Genomic DNA, 16,056 nt, shown 5'->3' on the forward strand with positions numbered 1-16,056 from the left:
GCAACCCTTCTCAAAGGATTTCTTAAAAATATTTTTAGGGTTGAAACTTTTCTGTATGGAGAAAGCTGGGAGTACAAAACACTACTGGGTCACTTTTACGTGAGATGAAGCAGATCTTATTTGGGATTCTATAGGGGATGGTTATTTTAGTTGAATGTTCCAGGAGAAAGAATGGAAGTACTTTCTACAACAGCTCTGTAATATTTATGATACTGCCAACATCTGGAAATATGAAGAATGCTGTCAAGGTTATGTACACAGGAAGGTGTAAAGCACGGATGCGTGTGAGTCTGAGTAGGAAAGTGGAGAAGAAGCATTTTGAGGTAATCAAGAAGCATAAAATTAGGGTAGAAATTTCTGAATTGACAGGAGGTCTTATCAATTTAAATGGCAGATACAGCGTAGTACTTCTTACCAGTTGATTTCACTGATCAGAACAAGCAGAGCAAATCACACTCCTTAGTGTGCTGAGGCATAAAGGACTTGGCCAATAGGCCCAGTGCAGTTTCATGGCTGGGGGCAGAATTGAGGAGGCCGACTCTGCTGGAACCTCCCTTTATGAAGCTATCCTTAAATTTTCATACATATGAGACTCTCCTGCTTAAATGGATCCCATCGCTTTCTCCTTTACCCAAACATGTATGCGTGGAGCAGGAAGGACGCCTGGAACCATGGCAGCTGCTTCAGCTCGTAACTGGGGCTAGCAACTGTGGAGTATGGTTAGATTTCTTGCCTTCTGCAGTTTAAAGTATCTAGCACTCAACCTGAAATTCTTCCTAAAAAGAATAGGTGATACTAACTAATCTTTGCAGTTACTGTGTGGTTGACACAACACTTCTGCTGTTCTGAAGTTACCGCAAAGTCTTGAAAGGGGGTATGTGACTGGGGAGGAAGCAAGGCATTATTCAATCAATTGTTTGCTTTCAAAAAGCAAAAGGCAGGAATGGCAGTGCTGAGGGTGAAGCTGGAATGTGAACCTGGGCTGTTCCTGTGCTGAACTAAACAGGTTTCCAGTGTCATAAATAACCGGCTTGGCTTGGATTTCTAACAGAGCCGTCTTCTCACCCCGTTTAAAACCCAGAAACAAACAAACGACCCTCCGCAAGAAATCCCCAACAGCTACAAAGTGCTAATCTCTGAAAGACTTGAGAGGCCATAATGGAGGCCTTGCTGCAACTGTTCTACCTGACGCCATTCAGCATGACTACGTCTTAAAAGGAGGTCTTTATAGAGAACTTCTCTCTATAGAAAGGACAAAACTTAACACTGGTCACACTTTCAAGTGATCTGAGCTACGTGATATTTTTTTTTTCCCCTCTGTTCTTAAAAGATAACTATAGGGTAAGGACTACTGCTAAAGAGGTTCTGAAAGTTCTCAAAAAGAACCGCTGAACAGTAGAACTTGATTAACTTCTGTCCCTAACCGAATATGAATAATGATGGTGCATTTTAGAGTGGTTACGTGAAACGGTTATTCTGTCAAGGCAAATTTCTCCCCCTCTTGCCTCTCTGCCTCCCCCCTGCAGGAAATGTGTGTAAAAAGTTTAAGAAACATGTTTCAAAAAAAAAAAAAAAAAGAGGAAACAGAACCCACCAAACCCTCCCCCATCTTATGTTATGAATACCAATGCTTGCGTACTACTTCTAGGGCAAATGCTGGTTTCATACTGTGCTTTTTTTTTTTTTGCTATTACCAGAAAGTGTTCTTCATTAGAATTAACTGGTTTACGGTATGAATTTAGTGGACTGTTTTGCATGATGCCTAGTTAGACACACTTTTTTTTAACATGAATGAGCTCTTTTTGCTTTGAAACTCTGGAAGAGAAGGACATCTTACGCATGTAACACACAAAGTGTTTTATGCATTGCATAAAATTTGTATGCTGTATGTGTTACATAAAAGCTGAAAGCACATCTTTGTATGTTTAGAATAGACTTCAGTGGATATTGCATGGAAACATGAACCCTTGCAGTAATGGGCTGACATGGTAAAGTTATTTCTTTCCCTATGTTTAGGCAGCAAGAGGTTACTATGAGCAGACAGGTGTAGGTCCTCTCCCTGTGGTGCTGTTCAATGGGATGCCTTTTCAAAAAGATCAGCTGGATCCTGACGACCTAGAAACCGTGACAATGCACAAAATCCTGGAAACCACAAGCCTCTTCCAGCGAGCTGTGTACTTGGTAGGTGCTGGGTTCAGCTGCAACTTCAGAGAGAAACATCATTTCAAAAACTGACTTGCAAGTCCCTGAATATATAATACACCTGGCAGCTTAACTTACTTAACTGCTTGGTTTTTTAAGTGGCCTAAGGCAAATATGTGTGTGATGTAAGCAAAACTGCTTTTTCTTTCTTCTTTCCTTCAGGGTGAATTATCTAATGATCAAGATGTAGTTGAATACATCATGAACCAGCCTAACGTTGTTCCCAGAATCAATTCAAGGATCTTAACGTCTGACAGAGAGTATTTAGATCTGACAGCAATGAGTAAGGGCTGCTTTTAGCTGCATTACACCTGAAGTATCTGATTGTAAAACTTTTGCTTTCCCAACAGAATGCTCTAGTGGCAAAGTATTAACAGTACCCCAAGTGACATCTTCGGGGGAATGTGACTCATGAAGTTGAGAGAATAAGAACACTAGAAAAAGTCAAGAGCGCTACAGTCTTGTAAAGTGTAAAGCAATCGTTTGTTCCTTATTTCTGACCTTTGGAGCAGAGGTTGGCAGTCTCAGGAACTGCTGAGGATTTGCTGTGCCATGTATTTTAAGAGAACTGTTGAGAGCTGAAGTGTTAAGGAATAACACCCAATGCAGAGACTCTGCACTATAACAGCAGGACTGCAGATGCACTTGTGTAATGACCTTTCCCGAGTTGGTTGAAAAGAAGTAATACGGTGGACTTTTAAATGTATACTATTTACGTAAATTAACTTGAACCAAGCCAGACTTGAATAAGTGACTTCTGCATATCGAAAATGCTATGTAGCTATTAGTGTAGCTTACGAAACAACAAAAGTTTCTCAGCATATTGTCTAATAACAACAGAAATGAAATATAAAAAGAAATGTCACAAGCAAAAAATTGTGGGATGTGAGACTTGATATTCTGGTAATACTGCTGATTTTATTTCATGTCACAGGGAAAATAGTTTGCTTTGGCATCTAATACTTTGTCTCTCATATTTTCTCTCCAGATAACTTTTATGTGGATGACTTTGCGAGATTCACTACGTTGGAATCCAAAGACAAGACAGCTGCTGTGGCAAACAGCATGACCTACTTAACAAAGAGAGGTAACATCTACAGTAGATTATGAACCCAAATCTATTTTTATATGTGTTTCAGAACATACCTGCAGTACTCAGTGCATTTAAGCCATGAACTCTGTTCAGGCCTGTGGGCAAGGGTGCCATTCAAGTGTTAAAAATAGACTTTTGTAGGGCTTGGCATCTGCATGGAACAAGAATATTCCCCTCGTTAAACATCTGTAGCCTTCTATGAATAATGAAGTCTCCCCTAAACTTATGCTGTGTTGCGCACAGGACTACCAGAAACACAGCAATGCAAGTTCTGATCCTGCAGTTATTACTGACTAGAAAAGTATAAAAAGGGATTACTGCTCTTTGCCTCATAATTCAAAGTAACTAAAAGTTGTGTGAATTCAGAAGAAACTTGTTATTGCACGTTATATAAGACAACTGCTAACCTGCTCTGTGCTCTTCTTACTGCTCCAGTGCATGTACTGCTTTGTCAATGATGCTATTGTTTTATTAGTTATACATGAAGTCCCTCGTTAGTATTAAAACTCAGCTGTGCCGCTCACTCTAAGAAATGCATGTACAGAGCTTATGCTTAACCAGCCCTTGCCTGTATCCATTTCAATTAGGAACCAGAAATAACACGCTGCTTTTTGAACCAATTTCTCTTGTTTCTGTCTCTGTGTTCTTTACCAGGCTCTTACAAGTTTCCCCTGGTGCGCTCTCAAGGCACTGCCACCTGCATGCACTGCCTTAAACGTTCCCTTTCCTCCTCCTGTCTTGTATTTGCCCTTGGTTCATGTTCAATCACTTAGATCTGAGCAAGTTTCTTACTTTCCCTTTGTAGACTATTACTTAAAACTGCATCTCCCTGTGCTCGTTTGAAAGTGCTGTTTCTTCCAAGGTATCGACCTGGAGGGGTGAAGAAGCAGCCACTCCTGTGGAAATTAAATGAGAATATAGGCATTTGTTAACCTTCTGGAGGATTGTGACTGCTCATTCAAAACGTGAATTTTGTTAGATTTCATTAGCTTAACTTTCTCTTTACTTTCCTGCTCTCTGCTGATTTCATCTCATTAGTCAGCGGTTTCTGTTCATGGAGGCGTATTAGTTTGTGATCCCATGGCTTCACAGTTTTTTGCTCACTGCCCCTTCTGTGACTTAAGATAGCTGGTATCTGATTACAGTAATGTTGTAGCATGTTTATTTTCTAAAGTAATAGGAAAGGTATACGGGTTGTTGACTCAGCAGCAATACTGAAATAGTGCTGGCTTGCTGGTTTTTGAAGAGGGAAGAAAACAGTAACTGTCAACATCCAAGTCAATGGCATGGCAGGTTTTGCAAATGGTCTTCAGAATGATGCCTTCATGGTATAGTATGAAACTGATAATATGTAGTATAATTAGCACTGTAGTATGAAAATAAAACAAGCTCTTTGGGGAAAAAAAAAGTCAAAGTTTATTCTAATAAAATAACAAACTTGTTGCGTGTTGAAACTGAACTTCAGTGGTTCAGAGTTATGCCTAGTGCAGCGCTGTTCAGCTTCTTGATACATATTGGGATTACTAAAAAAATTAATGATGTCTGTTTCCTTTCCCTCTTTCCTCTCCGCTTTTTGACCAGGAATGTCTTCCAAGGAAATCTATGGTAACTCATGCTTTAGCATTTCTTATGTTACTGTTCTGGGAATTTTCCAGTTCCTTTATAAGGCTGGCTTTAGAACCGGCAGGAAAATAGAAAGCGATTTAAATGCATGCTTGCTTCAGCATTTTTTTTTCTCCGTACAAAACGATTTTGTGAGCCAACATAATCAGCATGAATAAGAGGCATGTCTTCACCCTAGCAGCAATCTGCTAATTAATTCACAGGTTCCTTTATAATTTCTAAACTGAATAGGTAGCCAAAAAAAAAAAAAAAAAAAAGCAGTTTAGAAATAGTGATGCATGCTGTCCTATGTGGGTTTTCTGTGTGAGGGAAATCAAACTTAATACAATACTACTATTTTTGTCCTACCAGACTTCATAGCTTAGCTTCATCTGCATCTCTCCTATGTCATTTTTCTTTTTTTTCCCTCCAAATCTATGCATGTGCATCGTTTTTCATCCAAATGAAGAAACACTGAAACTTGCCTTTCCTCTACCCTCAAATATATTTTTTTTTCTTTTTTTTTCTACAGATGATTCTTTTGTTAGACCAGTTACTTTCTGGATTGTTGGTGATTTTGATAAACCTTCAGGGAGGCAGTTGTTGTATGATGCAATTAAACATCAGGTAGGTAATGCTTGCAGTGGTGTTGATAAAGCAGTGGATGGAGGTTTCAGAAACACAAGATTATGGTTCTGTCTTGTCTTATGACCCAGGGGAGATTAGTTTTCCCTGTAGGTTTCTGTTTTCCAGCCTCATCTTTTCTGTAGGGGCTGGAACATCCCTGACCACCTTGTGCCAGGGCAGAATCCCCTCTCGGCCCTCTACTAATACAATAAAGAAAGGATGCTCTTTAGTCTCTGTTACTAAAATGAAATGTCTGAGTTGTGGTTTGGAGATGAACACGTGCACTGCTCTCTGTTTTGTCTCTTGTTGGAGAGACCGAATCATAAAAATAACTAGTTTACTCCTAAATCACTGTTTTGCCAGATCTCTGAGTGATGGCCAGGGTCTTGTATTTATTATATAGCAAACGTGCTCAGTATTATCTAGAAGATTCCTGTCACAGTGGTGCTTATATGTAGACTAAATACTCTGAGTTAAATTAATTTTTTTTTGTCCTTTTAACCTTGTGCTGTTACATACCCAATTGGAATCTGTTTTTTATGCTAAGAAATACAAAGCTTTTGCTGTAGGTCTTATTAAAATAGATTATTTTTCTCATATAAAACATACCTGAAATTAAAACTTTTCTAATCCGTGTTTGTTTAAACACAGAAATCCAGCAATAATGTCCGAATTAGCATGATTAATAACCCTAGTGAAGATCCAAACAGCAAGAATACACTTGTTGCTAAGGCCATATGGGCAGCTCTGCAGACACAAACTTCAAACAATGCCAAGAACTTCATCACCAAAATGGCAAAGGAAGAAACCGCAAAGGCGCTTGAGGCAGGAGCTGACATCTTAGAATTTGCAGTTGGGGTAAGCATGTTTGTTGGCAAAAGTAGGGTACTTTGCTAGCTCGTCTAATGAGTATCTTAGTGTAGCATGTTCATGTGGAAAAGCTCAAGTAACAATGGAGAGTAACACTCTGGGGGGTTTTTTGGTTTGTTTTTTCTCTGAGAGTTTGAGCTTAGTGAACTATAACGCTTTGCCTAACAGTAAATGTAAATCCTCTTACACATCAACGCTACGCAACTTTAAAAAGTCAAAAGGAAGGCAGGTTCAGAGATCCGTTAAAATCAGTCAGTTGTTTCTTGGGTATTAAGAGAGAAGTTCAAATTCATTATCCTCTTTAAAGAGAAAATAAACTACATTTCTCAAATGAGGCTTAAAAATTAGCAAAGAACCACTTAAGACCAGAAGAATGGAATATGACCCTTTACATCAGAAGTTGTGATAATGTTTGAGAATGACAGACAGGAGCTGTGTTTAACACCGCAAAGAATGGGGCCATGAAGATAGATTTTTAGCTAGTTATAAAGACCTTTTCGAAAGGAAACAAGAAAGATGCATTTTCAAGAAATGTTCGTGGGTGGGTTTTTTTTTTCCTCTCGTTTCAATGTCAAGTGTTCTTTTCTTTCAGGGTATGGATATCAATATTTTCAAAGAAGCCTATGAATCTCCCAAAGTGGATTTTATTCTGTCCCATGCTATATACTGCAGAGACGTTCTGAAGCTGAAAAAGGGGCAGAGGGCTGTGATCAGCAATGGAAGGGTGAGATCAGTCAGCAGATGGTAAAAGAGTTATTCAGAGTGTTGCAGAGAAGCCGACCTTGAGCAGCAGAGCGATAATCTGATACAGAGTCTCTGCCTTCCTGAGGTCACTAGACTGCACCTAGTTTGATTTAGTCAGACCTTCAGTGATCAGTTCTTTATACTGCGTGCAGCTGGAGTTTTGTACAAAGACAGACGTCTAAGTAACAGAAGTTTCAGTCATGTTGGCACTGACCGGAGTCCGGGGCCTAAAAGGGATTATAAAGTTGAATGATTGTCCATTGGGCAAAATGTTCCAGTATCTGGCTCCTGATTAAAGGATGTTGGTGACTTGATCTCTCCCATAAGCTCCTTCTACAAGAGCTACCTAAATTAGGCAAATTCTGTTACTATGGTATTTCCCTGCAAATAACGAAGCCCAGCTGTGTACAGCATTTAGTTCTCATCATCTGCCTGCTACTTAGGAGAAAAATGCAAGTTCCAGTAACTACTGTATACTTTATCGGGTTAAACATTTCAAGTGATAACTTGCAGTTATTCTACTCCCATTATTAGCAAAATAGGAAGAATTCTCTAGGCAGCTTTTAGGCTTCTGAAGGCTAGAGGAGTAATATTTGCCAGGGCTTTGCCTCACTACTGGAATTGGCCTGGTATTCTATTGCTCCTTCAGGCTGTAATATTGCATGTATAATTTAATATGCCATATTTTGGCAAATCAAAGCGCTTACTGAAAAGTGTAAGCACGCGTTTTATATCTTAAGGTCTAGGTTATTTTGTACTGTTGGCTCTAGATAGCTGGAATTACCTGTTAAACTTGGTTGCTATTGGCGTGAATATCAGTCAAAACCAGTTAATACCCATCAGGATTGGGCCTGAGTATTTGCTGAATACATCTTTGAATTTTGTTTCAGTGCAGCTTTTACGTAATAATTCTGATGCCATTTTCTTTGTAGATTATTGGCCCGTTAGAGGATGGTGAGATGTTTAATCAGGATGATTTCCACCTCCTTGAGAATATCATACTAAAGACATCAGGACAGAAAATCAAATCCCAGATTCAGCAGCTGGGATTTGAGGAAGATCTGTAAGTAAACCAGAAGAGACTAGCAAAAAGTGGTGGTACTCTCCTAACATGACCTCCTGCAGCCTGGAGAAACCTCAGCTTGTATCGAATACACTCTGGTTAGGTGCTATAAACAAACACGCATGCGTTCATTATGGTCAAGCCTCAACTGTTAAGAGAAGCAAGTCAGAAAGGAAAAGGATGTAAATTATCTGTATTGGGTTTAAGGTGCTTTAGTGACTTTTTGTAGTTCGCAGTATCTCACGTAGGTATGGACCTGTAACTGTATCCCCCAGATTCAGGAAGCAAAATTGGGAGTACTGGCAAGCCCCGATGTGGTACTGCACTCCAAATTCATTTTCTTGACTCGCTACCTGGAACTAGTAGTAATCTACCGTGGCTGGTCTGTTATCTTTTAATGGAGGTTGAAGGAGTTGTGTTGACTACAGTCTCACTGACAAGCAGCAAGAAAGTGGGAAGGTGCCCAAGTCTCTTGGGACTTACCATAGAACTGTTTAAGTGAACACAGAACAATGAATGCATTGGAGCTCTCTGAGATGATAGTCGCTGGATCGCAGCAACATGGGCTGCAACAGCCTGCTGCGTTAGGTGTTGGAGGAGTTTGGGAAGTGGTTTCTTGGACTGAAGAAAAACAAAGGTCGAGCGAAAAAAACGTATGAAAAGAAGAACGAGGGTGGTCACGCGTTCTGCAAGAGCTTTCTAAATTCACTGCTGTGTTGAACAAGATGAAGTTTCATTCCAGATTTAATTGACTCTGGCTGGTGACAGCATCACCGACAGAGAAGCTGTCTACATGCAGAGGAGAGCTGGTTTTAGCTGCTAAGGGCTATGTTACAAAGTAGTATAAATTGCTATGCGTTATTACATTTGTTCTTGAAAAAGCTTTCTGCGCTGGACTGCCTTTCTGCTTCTCGTTAATATTAAGGCCTTCAGACTTGTGGAGGGTTTTCACCTAGCTAAATCTTAAGTGACAGACTGGTTTAAACCACTTGCCTCCTATACATCTTGGTTTTATAACACATGCAGGATTACTACAATATCTGTTTTAAAAGGGAAAGAAAGGAAGAAAATAGAGGTGAGACCCTGAAGAGCACACTTGCTGAATCTATTTGCAGTTCAGCTAACTGCTGCTGTCCTACCAATATCAAAAACATCTTTTTAGTAATATATTTCACTGCCTAACACTTTTTAAAGAGAAACAATAGGAAAAGAAGTAGAGATGAGATAATGATAATCATAGTTCCAGATAAGTCTTGCGAAAAGAACAGAGGTAGACTGTTCAAAGGAAAGTCATCTTCACGTTCAAAAGAACATATGCTAGCGTCTGTCAGTCAGAACTGATATTTATAGTGTGTGTTTGACTGTGTAGCTAAGAAGGCTGCTCTCTGTTAAAGGCTGGCAGATTATGCTTTTTGCAGGGTCAAATAGGTGAAACGAGAGGTCTTTTGCACAGAAATCTTCTGTGAATCTGAGCTCTAAGAGGACAGTTTTAACAGTATTCCATACCCTTTTGCATCCGCTACTGTACTGGGAATCAAAAGGGAAATAAAGAAAGGTTGTAGGCTATTTGGATGGGAGGGCAGAAGGTGCCATAGTCTGAACACCTGGACAGAGCAGAGTTCAGATTTTTTGGAGTAACTGCCAAGGTTTGCTGAAAGCTTTTGAAATGAACTGCTGCATTAGAAAACATTGTAGAACTCGGCAGACCTCACCAGGCTTGTGTTTTTGTTACGAACAATTTAAACAGCTGTCACTATAAATCTATGAGACTGAGTTAATTAAGGAAAAGCTGACAGACCCTTAAGTACAATATTGCTTCTTGGCAAAGCTACGATGTACAAATCAATTTCCACTGAACTTTCATGAGGTGTTACATTTTCAAGATGAAATATGAAATACTAGACTGAAAATTTCTGGGAATAATAAAAAGTAAGAACTTATCAGCAGTGATTCTGTTTCCTGTAGTAGGACCCCTCTCCCCTCAAAATTCTCCCACACGCAGAGCTGCTTTCCAGTTGCTAGAGTTGCAGTAAAAAGGGGGACGCTGCTGTGAAACAAGGGCTTGATCTGAATCTCTAACGGGTCTAGGAGAGGTTGAAGTTTAGGGATGCCGTGCCTGCGGCATGGTTGGCCTCTGAAATGCCATTTACTTCATTTGGTACCCAGAGGGATACGGCTTTATCCCATTTTAACCGTCTTAATGATGGATTAATCTTTAAATATGTTTAATTCTTCAGAGCTACTTTGAAGAGTCCTTGAAGTAAAGGGAGGAGGACAGTAAGGACTCCCTGTTCTGGAATAGATTTTTGTTTTCAGAAGCACAGATCGCCTGTTTTTATGTTGCTATGTGTTTCAAACCAATTCATTATAAACATATACAAAAAGGAAAATAACGTATAGAGAAAGGTGGTAGAACAGTTTGGGTGTCTGGATTCAGACTGTCTTCTCTGGTTTTACTAACTGGCAGAAACGTCGTACATGCCTGCGTTTTCTGACTAAATGGTAAACTCTTTTTTTCAGTGCAAGCGACTTGGTAATGAAAGTGGACGCTCTTCTCTCTGCTCAACCAAAAGGAGAGGCAAGGATTGAATATCATTTTTTTGAAGAACGATACAGGTATAGGATTGCTGGTATTTGCTGAACAACATGCTCTTATTTGATGTTCCCCAGGCTTGAAATTGTGTCTTAACTTCAGATAGCAATAGGGAAGTCCTCGACTGTTTGTAGGACACAGTGAGACTTCAGATAGCTATATAGATAGATAAATAGCTACAGATTGATCGCTTTCACTCGCTTTTGCTCCCTCTCAATCCATATTAATATACAGATATATATTCATATAAATAATATATAATGATCCATATTAATATACAGATATATAGTATATACAGATCAGTACCAGTGTATAAGCTATATATGCGTAGTTTAAAGAAGGCATACATTTAATAACTATTTTGACTTCAGATGGCTAGTGTTTTTTTCCTGTGTTTGTCCATGTACTTCAAAATTGTTTTTTCTTCTGTTCAGTGCAGTTAAACTAAGACCGAAAGAGGGAGAGACATACTTTGATGTTGTGGCTGTTGTTGACCCTGTTACCAGAGAAGCTCAAAGACTTGCTCCATTACTTTTGGTATGCATGCAGTATTGTAATGCATTTCATGGCACTTGCAGATAAGTTCTCTCTTCTGTAATTTTGAAATGTTTTCTGCCTCCTTGACTGCGTGGTGACTAAGGGCCGTCTAGTAGTGTGGCTGAAATGCATAATGCATTCCTTAGTATGTAATACAGAGTAATTAGTTATTCCACTAGCAATACAGACCATGCTTAAACACCTTCTAGATAACTTTTAATTTCATCATTGTCAGTTTAGTTTGCAGTGACTCTTCTTGGGGAAAAACACTTCTGCATCCCAAAAAGAGTGGCTAGAACATGAAGGAGCAGATAACTGATTTGCTGCCACTAATTAAAAGCTGGATGTAGTAAAGCAAGAATTGAGAAGGGTGGATTTAGAACAAGCAGGTCACATGCCTCCTTCAGATTCTGTCTGTAAACAGCGGTCAGCTTTCCTAGTTAGCATTTTAAGTCTCTTTCTTATTATTTTAGGTTTTGAACCAACTGATAAATATGAACCTAAGAGTGTTCATGAACTGCCAGTCCAAACTTTCTGACATGCCTCTCAAAAGGTAAGAAATACCATGCCTGGGGTGGGAAAACACACTGGAAAGCAGCAGTATGGGAGCAGAAGCATGTGCTTAGTATAGTGAAGTTGGCAAAGGCTGTTTGGAGGCCTTGTCACAAGTTAGGGTGTAGCCTGTGTTGAGAAAACCACTTCTACTGGGTTCCACAACTGCTATTCTCTATCTTAAAAAATAACCTCCCCCACCACCAACAACAAAAAAATCAAAAAGAAACACAAACATGGTCAGATGACCTACAGGAGGTCTTGATAAATGCTTTCAGCTCATTTAAATAATAGCAGAATATATAATAATGAAGCTGGGAACTTGTGAATGTTGTGAAGAAACTTAGCTGGTTTACAAGTTTGTTTGTTTGCTTTTCACACACACACACACACACACACACACACACACACACACACACATATATATATATGAGCAAGGTTAAATAACTTACTAATCTTAATGATTGAGTCTTGCACAATCCGGTAAACTGGTGGGTCCTTCAAAATGAAAATTCTGAACTGATCAAAGGGTGCTGCTTTGTCCAAAGCCTCCTGTATGCAACGGGGAATACAAATTTAATTGTGGCTTCTTGGAGGTATTGGAACTCTCTCTGGGAAAGCTGACGCTGTCAGCAAGTTCAAAGAAAGTGAAATACTTGTAAAATTTGGCAGAAGAATGTTCTAGCATTTTTTTTTCCCCTGAAATTTCAGCTTTTATCGCTATGTTTTGGAGCCAGAAATTTCTTTCACAGCAGATAACAACTTTGCTTCTGGACCAATTGCCAAGTTTTTGGATATGCCTCAGTCCCCGCTGTTCACTTTAAACCTAAATACTCCTGAGAGCTGGATGGTGGAATCTGTCAGAACCCCATATGACCTTGATAACATTTACTTAGAGGAGGTAAGACAAATCAACGCGTTCCTATTGTTGTATTTGAATGTGTGTTCCCCCCCCCCCCCCAAACCAGGGATTACATTTGTAATGGAAAAGAATTGTAGAATTTTTAAATGCTAGTATTCATAGAACAGTGGATGTTAGCACTTCTTCCATGAGCAGACCCCCTAAAGGTTTTCCAGGAAAGGCACAGGTAAACCTGAGCTCACTGCAAGTTAGATTGCTGTCCTCAGCTGCTCACGGATGCCTGGAGACCACAGGCTGAAAAATGCTGGGTAAAGGATGAAATGAAGGAGATGCTATACTGACCTCCTGTAGGCTTGAAGTAGATCCTACAGAGGTTGTTTCGCTTGTGCGTGTATGACGCTTCAGAATGTCCTGAGCTAGAAATGAAGAAACTCTTAATGGGACATTAAACCTTTTTTTTTTTTTTTTAAATTTATTAATTAAAAATTATCTGTGATTGGAACTTCCCACAGCTAGCGTCACAATTAAAAAGTAAGGGTTTTCTTTACCTCTGATCTAGAGGTTTTTTTGAGATAAGACCTGACAGTCCTGTCCCAGCAAGTACATTCCACTTACTTTCCCTTGTTCTGAGAAGCCACCAAGCTGGTTTTAGCTACCTGTTCATTTTCACAGCTTTTGTTACTGGCAAGCACTCTTGTGGCCCACAAAGGATATGCAGCGTCAACAGAACAGAAGAACTGGTGCAAGAGAATTACACTCCCTCGCACTGGTTTTAGGAGTGGATTGCTGCTAGAACAGGTCTTGAATTACGCTATTGTAACACTGATTTGGGAAGTGCTGCCACAGATACGTGGGGGTAAAATAAGGAGAAATGGAAAAATCCAAGGAGATGGTATTTAGTACAAAAGAACTGTTAAAAATCAAGGGGAAATATATGTATCTACAAATTGATAACTCTCATTTAACCTTGAATGAGATGGATTATCCAGTGCCAATTATTAACCTCTTACTATTAGCAGCTAACTTTGACTTACTCTAATAGTCTTCAGCTGACTTAGAAATAGAGGACTGGTAAGTTACAAATGCACCATACTAACATGTTAGCAAGTGCACTAAAACGGTGTATGTTAAAAGTTAGGAAATCCGTATGTGATGCCACTTGGAATGTTTTATACTTCAGAGTACAAAGTTAATAGCCTAAGTAGGTTGCCAAGTAGTCTTTTTTCCCTTGGAATAAGCCATTATGTATCTGGCCTTGAACAAATGCAGATATATTTTAAAAATAAAGTAATTTTGTATGTATAATCCAGAGTGTGTGGAAAGATGCCAGACTGACAGCTCTGGAGGCTGAAGTCCTCTATTTATCCACAGAACGGGTATGGCATGGGCAGTGGCAGTACAAGCTTCCCCACCAATGTGCCTCAACCCTGACCTGGAGGAACCACCTCTAGAGGTGAGAGGGTAGTTCAGGCTCCAAAACCAGCCCTGGGCCTTGTCTGTCAGGACTGGCAGCAACAGCAGCACCAGCTACGCGGGTGACTCCTGCAGTACGGAAATCTGTCCACTGCAGAGCAGAAGGAGATTGTCAGCCTCTTTGCATAGGCCTCTTACAAATCAGCAGCCTGCGCAACCTTGCGGTCATTAATGACGTGGGTTAGTTTGTCACTTAACGTTATTATATTTCATTATTAGCCTCTCCTTACTTTCGCATCCCACTGATATTGTTTGGGAATCTGATGCAGTACAGTGGCAGAGACTGGTATTGCTAATCCTGTACTAACTATTCAGAATTTTGGAAAGTTTAATGTTTTTTGTTTGTTCTTTTGGGGAGGGCTTTTTGCTTTTCATCTCTTGACCTAACCATTAAGCTATAAATGGACCACCAAAGGGTTGATGTGACTACCCATTTCAAGCCTTTGAATTCATCTTGTTAGATGAACTGAAAGCTTGGGAGAGGGGGATTAAATACTTCAAGCACGCTCAAAGTGCCGTCCCGAGTCTCTAAAGGAATATGAGCTTTATGTTTGCTGGTGCAGAATTTCCAATTCCTAATATGCCGTTGTTTGAAACTAGCAATTAAACTGTCATTCTGGACCTGCAACGAGGAAAGATGCTTTGTGAGACTTGACTAATATTCTGCTCATCTAGTTTTCTCAGGCAAAAACCTGAATTTAGCCTGATGGGGAGTTAGGCCTGAAGTGATTTGTGAAACACGGCAAATGTTTTTTCTTAGCGCTTTTGTTCTAAGTAGCCAAATGAACTGGTCCTTCTGACAGTACCCGAGCATGTCGTAGGAGAAATGCAGAGCAAACCAAAATGCTAATTTCAGATGATAAAAATTAGATGAGATAAACAGATTTCAAACAGTTTCAAACATTTAAATTCAAGGTTCTGAAGCCTGTCATACTTCTTGTGAGATGCCAACTTATTTTACTAAATTCCCCAGAATGTGTAAAAACATTGTTAAATAGAGGAACAGTCATACTGGTGTCTTACTAGTTTAGATTCAGGCCCTTTCTGGCCAGGGGTGTGTGTGTGAAGTGCTTCACTCCATGGAGCTGTGTTCTTTGGGGGATGTCTAGAGATTTGCTGAATAAAATTTATCTATTGAAATAAAGCAAATACTATTTAAATACAGTCATTGCTATTTAATTACTACAGCTGTTTTAGCAAGTAATTGAATCATTAAAAAAAATACACTTTTGAGCTACTTCCAAGTTTAGCAATAGCTCTTCCTTACAGGTGGATAATGTTGTAGCTGCAGAATATGAACTGGAATATCTTCTCCTGGAAGGACACTGCTATGATATTACTACTGGACAGCCACCTCGAGGACTCCAGTTTACGCTGGGAACTTCAACCAGTCCTGTCATTGTTGATACCATTGTTATGGCCAACTTGGTAAGCGTTTAACTGGCCACAAATAACTCCCGCTCTCCAGTTAGGGCTATCACTTGCATAAACCACTGGCTGTCTTTTAATATGTGAGCCATCGATATGTGGTGTTACTTATACTTCACAGTTGCCTGCAAATATACCAGAGCCACATCGTTCCTAACACTCACGTCTTAAAGCCTTGCTGTGTACTTGTTTGTCTGTTACCTTTTTCAAGAATGCTCTCCTTCCCTGCAGCTTACTGAGGAGGGTCTTCTGGAACGTCTCAAAACGATGCCCATATTCTTTAGTGACCTCTTGCTAGGAAAGGCCAGACAGTTCTGTTTTCTTCCAGACTGGGTGGTACTTGAGAGCATCCAATCTATCTGGCACTGAAAGCCTCAGGTGGAAAGCTGTCTTGCCTTGCACACACTGCT

At 39.8% G+C, this 16,056-nt stretch overlaps 1 protein-coding gene across 3 annotated transcripts in view; it reads left to right on the forward strand.

The window, feature by feature from the left end:
• Positions 1–16,056, forward strand: part of UGGT1 (UDP-glucose glycoprotein glucosyltransferase 1) — a 50,274-nt gene that overhangs the window by 24,032 nt on the left and 10,186 nt on the right. For 2 of the 3 annotated variants that reach the window (XM_068953955.1, XM_068953956.1), the window contains 13 exons: positions 2,017–2,181; positions 2,365–2,485; positions 3,191–3,289; positions 4,877–4,900; positions 5,430–5,524; positions 6,176–6,382; positions 6,987–7,118; positions 8,071–8,201; positions 10,722–10,817; positions 11,229–11,331; positions 11,805–11,884; positions 12,595–12,784; positions 15,488–15,646. In XM_068953955.1, the coding sequence (XP_068810056.1) occupies positions 2,017–2,181; positions 2,365–2,485; positions 3,191–3,289; positions 4,877–4,900; positions 5,430–5,524; positions 6,176–6,382; positions 6,987–7,118; positions 8,071–8,201; positions 10,722–10,817; positions 11,229–11,331; positions 11,805–11,884; positions 12,595–12,784; positions 15,488–15,646 (1,602 nt within the window). The remainder of the gene's footprint in view (positions 1–2,016; positions 2,182–2,364; positions 2,486–3,190; positions 3,290–4,876; positions 4,901–5,429; positions 5,525–6,175; positions 6,383–6,986; positions 7,119–8,070; positions 8,202–10,721; positions 10,818–11,228; positions 11,332–11,804; positions 11,885–12,594; positions 12,785–15,487; positions 15,647–16,056) is intronic. The other variant, XM_068953957.1, reaches the window with a different exon arrangement.

Source organism: Struthio camelus, chromosome 9 (genome assembly GCF_040807025.1).
Source record: "Struthio camelus isolate bStrCam1 chromosome 9, bStrCam1.hap1, whole genome shotgun sequence".
Classification (NCBI taxonomy): Eukaryota; Metazoa; Chordata; class Aves; order Struthioniformes; family Struthionidae; genus Struthio; species Struthio camelus.